The sequence below is a fragment of the Microtus pennsylvanicus genome, chromosome 4 (assembly GCF_037038515.1).
Source record: "Microtus pennsylvanicus isolate mMicPen1 chromosome 4, mMicPen1.hap1, whole genome shotgun sequence".
Lineage (NCBI taxonomy): Eukaryota > Metazoa > Chordata > Mammalia > Rodentia > Cricetidae > Microtus > Microtus pennsylvanicus.
The window spans coordinates 68,186,191-68,195,260 of NC_134582.1; the positions used below are offsets into that span (position 1 = coordinate 68,186,191).

At 45.2% G+C, this 9,070-nt stretch overlaps 1 protein-coding gene across 1 annotated transcript in view; it reads right to left on the reverse strand.

Annotated features, from left to right (window-relative positions):
• Lama3 (laminin subunit alpha 3) overlaps nt 1–7,719 on the reverse strand; it is a 224,241-nt gene extending 216,522 nt beyond the window's left edge. Inside the window, exon 1 of the mRNA XM_075969274.1 lies at nt 7,407–7,719. Within this exon, the coding sequence (XP_075825389.1) occupies nt 7,407–7,691 (285 nt within the window). The 5' untranslated portion in view covers nt 7,692–7,719. The remainder of the gene's footprint in view (nt 1–7,406) is intronic.
• Nucleotides 7,720–9,070: the final 1,351 nt, after the last annotated feature.

Below are 9,070 nucleotides of genomic sequence, written 5' to 3' on the forward strand. Positions count from 1 at the left end.
CCTTTGACTCCTGCCCATTCACCCTCCCAGCAGCCAATGTTTTCTAAGTTCTTTCTGTGTTGCAGGCTTCACGATAAAGCTGAGAACAGGGACAGGACCCTCAAAACAAAAACCCAAAAATCTGAGTAATAGCAAGAATACAAAATCTTCCTTAAAGGATTTTTAGGGCCATAAATAGCACAGTGAATAATGTTCACATGCAAACAAAACTCACACTTATAAATCACCCTGCCTGTTGACACAGTTACCATTAAAATAAAATACCAGTATTGTTGTTATAGATGCACTTCCAAAATTAAACCTCTACCATAGAACCAGATTCTATTTTAAGAAATGACCTTTACTCATTCTTGTAACTTTAATTTTTGTAGATCCTTTCAGCATGAAATTCTAAATCCTGGCTGGTCTCACGAATTTATTTTTAGGAAGTCCGAGGAAACAGAACTGCTTTAGTTAACCCCTCCACTGCCAGTCTCTAGCTGTACATGAGCAGAGTCGAGTCCGTCCTCACTCAGATACAAACAAGGGTATCATAATTGCTCCATCCATCTCTGCCTGTGCCCAACCACCTCTCGCGTCTCTGAAGGACAAACGCGAGCGAACTCCTGCCCATGCTGGGTGAAATCACCCAGTAGGCTGACCTCCAGAGCTCAGCTTTTTCTTTCTTCCCCAAACACACATGCTCCTTGCCAGCAACTCGTCTATTTTCTTGAGCCTCTCAACTCAAGGAGCAGAAAGCAACTTAGGTTCATTCTTCTTTGCAGAGAAAAATACCAACCCCGGCATATCATTAAACCGAAGAGTTATGCATACTGCCCTTACCCAGAGACACAGTCCACTGAGCGAATGTGAGAAGCCCCCCCCCCCACTCTGAGAGTGACAGCCCTGTGTGTGGCCTGTCTTACAAACCCAATGACAGCTGAAAAGGTGATAACAGGGTTAACCTACCAATCACTAAAGCTGCAACTTGGGGAGCATGTGGTTGCTCTCCATGGGCAAATCTGGGGGGAACCACAGACACAGATCTCTGAGAGGCCTTTTCTCGCTTCACGCCTGTTCTACCCATTCCTGGGACAACTCTCTCCAATACTGGCTGTGGTAAGCATTCCAGTGTACCCCGAATTAAATATTCAAGCTACAAGTGATAGTTAACTTAAATGGAAAAACTCAGTTTTACTAATATTTAATATACAGATTGTCATACGGGCCTTCACCTAGTCTCCAATCAGCTAATCACTTGCTTTTAATGGTCTTGAGTGTCTGAGAGAGAAGGTAGGCCACAAACCTAGCATGTGACCATTACACATGGTCAAATAAAATATGGATTCTCTTCCCTTAAATAACATGAAATTCTTTTAATGTTCAGAGCCTTCCGGTCATCTCATGTTGAAGCATTCAAAATGGCTTTTATTTATTTTTATTTTTATTTTTTTTTTGGTTTTTCGAGACAGGGTTTCTCTGTGGCTTTGGAGCCTGTTCTGGAACTAGCTCTGTAGACCAGGCTGGTCTCGAACTCACAGAGATCTGCCTGCCTCTGCCTCCCGAGTACTGGGATTAAAAGGGGAGGAGCCAAAATGGCAGGCTTGAAACCAGTAGCACCTTCTAATTTCTCAATGGTTCTGAAGCAGTCAGAAAACTGCTTCTCAGCAGAGCTAGTGACGAAAAGCTGGAGTTTAAATGGGGGCCGTTGAGAGACACGGAGACTGGTTGTTGGGACAGAGGGTGAGAAAGAGCACAACAGTGCACAGGCCAGAGGGCCTGGCTGCTTTTGGGGGCAGGGTGGACGATACGGTGACGGAAAGAGAGCAACGGAAAGGCAGTCTGAAAAACCAGGGCAGAAATGAACCAGAAAGCAACGTCTGGCTACAGCTGATTTAGAAATGCTTAACTGCTTAGCACTGGCCCATGAGAATCATTCTGTTTCTCAGCGTAAAAGCAGAAAGCTGTAACGGGGGCCTTGAAACCGCTGCTTTGGGAAATGTTAGTTCCTGTAGCGGTTAGATTTAAGCATCACCTTGACAAGATCTAGAATCATCTGGAAGGCAGTCTCAGTGAGGAATTACCCAGATCAAGTTGGCCTGTGTGCATGTCTGGAGGATGGCATCCTGATTGTGGTAACTGAGGTGGGAAAACCTAGTCCACAGTGGGCAGCGTCATCCCCTAGGGTCCATCTTGGACTGTATAGGAATGAAGAAAGTGAGCTGAGTTGTAAGCACGCATGCATCCACTCTTTCTCTGATTGATTGTGGGATGTGACTAGCTGCTTCAAATTCCTGCCTTGACTTCCCCATACTTATGAACTGTAATCTAATGAGAATTAGGAAAAAATGAAATAACATAACAGCAACAGAATGACAGAAATTAGCATATACATTCCCATTTTGATTATAAATGGCCTTAATTATCAAACAAGAAGGCATAGACTGGTAAATGGATTAACAAACAAGATCCAAATCTTTTCCAAGTTATTTTTTTATTAAACTCATTTGTGTATGTAGGGAGAGGGGCACATGCACAGGTGAAGGTCAGAAGTCAACCAGTGTCAGTTCAGTCCTTACGCCATGTAAGGGTCAGACTGGGCCATTGATTTGATTCAAGGTCCAACTGTCTGCTGTCTGCAGGAAACACAGCAGCAAAGACACACACAGAGTAAAAGGATGGAAATGATATTCCAAGCAGCCAGTGTGCAGAAGCAAGCAACAGTAGCTGTACTTAGATCCAACAAGGCAATGTCAAACAATAATAGGAAAGAAAAGAAAGTCACCACACATTGGTCATTGGAACACTACATCAGAAAGACATAATCATTATAAGAATATAGGCACCACATGTTGATATATTTAATTCATAAAACAAACATTATTAGACATAATAAACGTAACCATAATAATAATGGTTGTGAGCCAAGATGTGAATTCTGGGACCCAAACCCAGGTCCTCTGGAAGAGCATCAAGTGCTCTTAACAGCTGGGCTATCTCTCCAGTCCCTAAGAAGATTTTTTTAAAAACTAAAACATATCAAAGACAAGTAATGAGATGGAATCATTAAGTTTCTCTCAAAGAAAAGGTAATGATCAAGAATACTGACTGCATACTGGGTGGCAGTGGCATACACTTTTAATCCTAGCACTCAGGAGGCAGAGGCAGGTGAATCTTTGTGAGTTCAAGGCCAGCCTGGCCTACAGAGTGAGTCCCAGAGCAGCCAGAGCAATGCAGAGAAATCCCATATCAACCCCCCCAAAAGAATATTCACTGCTGATAGTACAATATCTACAGAAGAACTAACTTTATGATCTTCACTCTATGAACTAGAAAGGGAAGAAGTTTTTCTGATACTAGCCATAAAGTTGCTATTACCCAGATACCTAAGTCAAATAAGGATAACAACTGGCAAAAGAAAACCACAGACCAATGCTCTTGGTAAACATTAATGCCAAAAAAACAAAAGATTCTGCAAAATATTTGCAGATTAAATTCAACAAACTCTGAAAAGATCATGTACCATGATAATTCTAGTTACATTCCAGGAATGCAAAGATGATTCAACAATGTAAACTGGGAAAGGAAATACAGCTCAGAACAGAATCAATAACAAACTCACATGACCATCTCAACAGATGCATGAAATCGTTCGACAAAAATTAACATCCTTTCATGATAAAAGGCCCAAGAAACCACATACAGACGCACTGGAACTCAACATAATAAATGCTATATATCATTCACTTGTGGGCAACAGCACACTGAAGGGGGAAAACTCAAATCATTTTCTCTAAAATCCGAAACAAGAATGTCCACTGTTGTTGCTTTTATTCAACACAGTACTTAAAAATTAGCTACAACAGTAAGACAAAGAAATTAATGAATAAATAAGAAATACAGATGAAAGAAGAAGATGTCAAATAATTCCTATTTGCTAAGATATGATGCTATACTTAGAGGGACCTAAAGATTCCACCAAAACCTTCTAGACTTGACAAACAAATTTAGCGAAATAGCAGTATTTTAAAAATCAACATACAAAACTCAGTAGCTTTTTATATACACCAAAAATGATTCTGCTGAGAAAGTAACCAGGAAAATAATCTCATTCACAAAGGCCTAAAACAGCCCCAAGGATGAACCCAACCGAAGAGGCAAGAGACCCTTACAGAGAAACTATGCCATACTGAGGAAAGAAACTGAAGAAGAAACTAGAAGATGTGTTGTTTGGCATTCAATGCAGTGGCTGCAACTTGAGCAACTGCTGTCTCAACCGGCAATGGAAACTCTGCAGATACCAGTAGCTGGTCTGGGCACTGGCCACAGAGCCAGTCAGGAATTCTATTCCCCCAAGCACTGGTTCAATCATGGCTGCTAAAGGAATCTTTATCTAGATCTCTACCCTTCTATAGAACTCAGGATTCAAAGACTGACACAAAATACTGCTGGCTCAGAGAAGCTGAATAGCAAGGAGCTAACCTCTTCGTGCTCCTGTCTCCTGAAAAAAGGGACCATCCCTCTGCTCAGCCCCCCCAAAGAACCGTTGTTACAAAAGCCCCTCCCCCTTTCTGACTGCTGCACACCCAAAGGAGTCAGAGCTAACAGACAACAGAAATAGCTGCGTGTCTGTTGATTTTCATACTGCTTACAACAACCAGGGCATGGACTAGCCTACGTGTCCATCAACAGAGTGGACTAAGAAGTGGGGTGAATCTACACAGCAGAACCAGGGGTTTTTAACCTGTGGGTGGTGACCCCTCGAATCAAACGACCCTTTCACAGGGGTTGCTGAAAACCATCAGAAAACACAGATATTTACATTATGATTCATAACAGTTATGAAGTAACAATGAAAACAATTTTGTGGTTGGGGTCATAAATAAAATGAGCCAGAAGGAGAAAGAAGATGTCCTGTATCCTTCCTCATGTGCAGAATCTAAGTTTTAAGAAAAGCCAGGAAAATAGTTGAACTATTAGAAAAGGGAGTCAGGGGAGGGGAGAGAAGGAAAGGGAAAGGTCAGTGACCAGTATATGGACACCACTGGCGGGTGGGAGCATTGAAGCCCATTGTCTTGTAAAATTAATATGCAACAATAAAACACTTTTTGAAGGAAGAGTTACATGGATTTTCCCCAAAATTTCCAAATTTGCTGACTCTCTCTGGGATGACAACTGACTGCCAGCAGGAACCTATGGGACAGTGACTTGATGTTTACAGACTAATAAAGGCAGACCCTCTATTTCATTAAAGTAGGACTCAACAATGTGTGGAAAGTAAACACTTTTCTAAGAAAATACAAGTCTTGTGGAGGAGAAAGCATTCTGAATGGCAGATGTTTGGAATGTGGGCCTCTCTGTGGCAAAGCCAGAAATTCATTAACTTTAAAAGTTTCATATGTTCATTTATTTAAATGTGGAAACAAATTCTTCTAATGTATTTTAACTTTTTCCAAAAGAAAACTGTCAGTGCTTTTTGAACAGTTGGTCTGACTTTCCTCTGTAGAAAATGACGACCGCAGCATAAAGAGGAGCAACGACTAGCCAAGCTTTACTGGGAGAAAAACCTGGGTGAACTCTGAGTGAGTGCAGGCAGCAAGAAGCCTGCCGCACAGCACCGACTTGGTGGGCTGCTCTGTCTCTCAGAATCCTGTTTTTTACGTGAAAACATGTTCCTTTGGCCTGCAGTGCAGTACTCTAATACAGCGCTTCCAAATGTAAGAGCAGTTGAGGCCGGTGACCCAGCCCCACCCCCCACCGCTGCGCATTCTTCAGCAAGCATGTGTCACGACCTCGCGCCATTTTCCATGCTGGCTTCTTAGTCTGTGTTCTAAGTAGGAAGGAGCGTATGAGAAGATGCCCTTGAGGTGGTCTGTGAGCTGCTCGTGCATCCTGAAACTGGTTCCAATACCATAAAAATTTCATCATTTTTTTCCACACAAATTTCCACTATATAGCTCAGGCTGGTCTTGAACTTGTCTTGTCGGCTAGATCAACCTCAGTTTCTCAGTCCTCCTGCCCCAGGCCCTCCAGTGCTGGAATTCAGGTATGTACCTCCATGCCTTGCAGCCTGAGTGCTGTTTTGGTTTTCTGTTTGTGTTTAGTACTGGACTAGAACCTGGGGTCTCCTACATGCTAGGCAAGCTCTCTACCACTGGGCTATATCCTCAGCATGAGCCTTTATCTCTTCAGAAATCTTTCAGATCTACTAACTCTAAGACCAATTTGGAGCCGTTGTGCAACAAGTACCAAACTAAATGTGTCAGAAGGAACTCCACAATTACATTTGTGCACATGTCTAATTATCCACAATAACAAATAATTAAAGCAAAAATGACTGGCGGCTGTTGGAGAAAATTAAAAGTGCCTTCATCATCATTATCTTCTATTTCCCTATTGGCATATTTACACTATGTGGTTAAAAAAGTGTTTTATCATTGGCTTATCTTTTCAATTTTTTTCTTTCCATGTAGTGAGAGATACGTACAGTATGTTAGGATATTCACACATGCATACAATTTATACATAAATTCGCATCTACCACATGGCACATTCAACTACCTATCATTAATGGGGATTCCAGTCAAGACTCTTCTAACACACTGACCCAGACACTCTAAGCTCCAAAATTACTCTCTCTTCTGGCGATATTTCTCTTCTCAGCAGCCCTTCCAGGAGCAAGGATTTGAACTTAGAACTGGATTCTAGCGCTCACATCCAGCCTAGGGTAAAATGTTGTTTCTTAGCCTCCTTCTTTTTTGTACCTCCCAGTCCACGATGAGAGCCTGGTGTGAGAGGCTAACACAGTCCCGGGTGTTGGTAAAGCAGCACCAACCGCATGCACCCTCATCTCCACCAGGTGTTCCCTGCCAGAGTGCCCTGTCTGTTTCTGTCCTCTGAAGGTCTCATTGCCGCCCCCACCCGCCCCGACCTCTGGTTGGCGCATCAGATGAAGCGAATCTTTGATGACACTGAAGTAGTGCTACAGATACAACCGGAAATGCTACCAAAGTTTCCTAGGTATAAGGTTCCAAAACCTAGAAGTCTGACAGACAGCCTCCTCTAAAGCCCAGGGTCAGCCCCGTGCTGGCCCGGCGCCGTCTGGGTGATGGATATTTTGCTATGAAGCCTCGAGCTTCCTCTACAAGCTGGAACCTGACCATACCTTTCACTCACCCTCGCTTTGCCCTCCCCACCTAGGATGGCATGCCACCAGGGTGGAGCTCCACCTGGCTCATACCAAGAGCTCGGCGCCCAGGTCACAGGGTCCCCCGCCAGTCTGGCCTTGGAAAGAGTCCGGCCCTGTCACTTGAGGTCATTAGCTCGTGTAAGGAAAAGAAGATCCATCCTTTGGCCACAGTGACAGGCCCGTGTAGAGAGCTAGTCACAACTTTCGACCCAATTGCCGCTACCCGTGGGGACCATACCTGGATAGTGTGGCCACTGCCCTGTGCGGTTGGGCCGCCCACCAATTTGCAATAAAGCTCCGGCCGAGGCCTTGCGACCTCCGGACCCCGCTCTCCGCAGGTAGCGGTGGCCCAGATCCTTGCCGCCTGGGCCAGATTGAAGTAGGGTGGGTGCAGGCTGAGCGCGGCCGCCCGAGGGTCCTGAGCCACCATACTGCTGCAGGGCGACATCCCCAGCAGCAGCAATAGCAATAGCGTAAGCAGCGGCGGTGAGGATCGCGGTGCCCAGGCTGGAGCCACCGCCATCCCGTGGCGCTGGGTCTCCTGCCTGTACATGGCGTGGCACCGTAAAGTAGGCTGCTGCCACTCTCCGCGCTCCTGGGTAGCCCCGGGATGTGGGAGGCGCCCAGGGCCGCGCCCTTCTGTCCACGCGCTGATCCCGCCGCGTAGGCGCGGCTCCGGGATTGCGGAACCTGCTGCTGCTTAAGGCACCCGAGCGATCAGGAACCAAAAAGTGTGGACTCTGTGGGCTGCAAACTTTCTCCCCAACTGCTCAAAGTCAGGACACCAGCAAGGGTGCTCCGACTGTCCTAACATCTAGGTCAGAAATCAAAGCAGTCTTTCCAAATATTCAAGGTCTCCCAGCTTCTGGGAGGCTTGCAGGAAACTACCTCTGCCTGTAGAACTTTTGTCAAAGACGTTTCCAGTTTCCAGGCGAGCATTGATCTGAGTCCATTCTTCTGCTTCGCCGCTACAAGCTACGTGCGGAGCCAGGGATTAAAGGCTCTCACTGAATTAGCAGTGGTGGCAAGTACACATCCAAACCACAATCCTGTGGTGTGCGCTGTGGTTAGCCGAGCTAGAACGGTACCTCGGGGAAATCCTTTAGAAGTCCAGGTACTACTCACTCGCGGTGGAAACTTGGCCACTTTCCAGCACTGTGTCCACAATAGGCCCTCTAAGCTGTTAGAGGAGGTGCCATTGCTGGGAAAGTCAGTATGCTCAAGGACTTTAAGTGTCCCAGATGAACAGGACTAAGGCTTTGAAGACTGGAGAGCGGGAAAGAGGCAAGACGTGAGAACACCGCTCGGTCTGGATACAGAGACGGGGACAAACTGGCACAGGAGAGGTGCCGTGGCCTGAGTATCCCTGCCCCTCCCCCACAAATTCCTAGGCTGAAACCCTGCCGTCCAGGCGCGACGGTTTTAACTAAAGAAAGAATTCTTTGCGTCTATTGTAAATAACTCCAGTATGCATATGATTTGCCTCAACTATTTCAATTGTAGAGCTCTGTATCCTGGAAATATTCAGGCAAATACATCGCGGGGGCGGTGATGGCGAACGGAATCAGAGTCCTAAGCCGGACTTGGTGGCCCACATTGCAATCCAGAGCTATGGAAGGCTGAGGCTGTGGATCAGGCTACATAACAAACCCCATCACAAAATAATAATAAATAAACCATAATGGCAGAGTGTGCTGTCTCCAACACTTGATCAATTAGAAAAAAAAATGCCCCACAGGCCAACGTGCTTCAGGCGGTTCTTCAGTTGAGGCTCTCTCTTCCCAGGTGTGTCCAGGTGACAACCAAAATAAGCTTCACAACAATACATCACTGATTTGGGGGACTATCTGTAAAGCACTATCTATACTTAGGTTGGGGACTATCTGTAAAGCACTATCTATA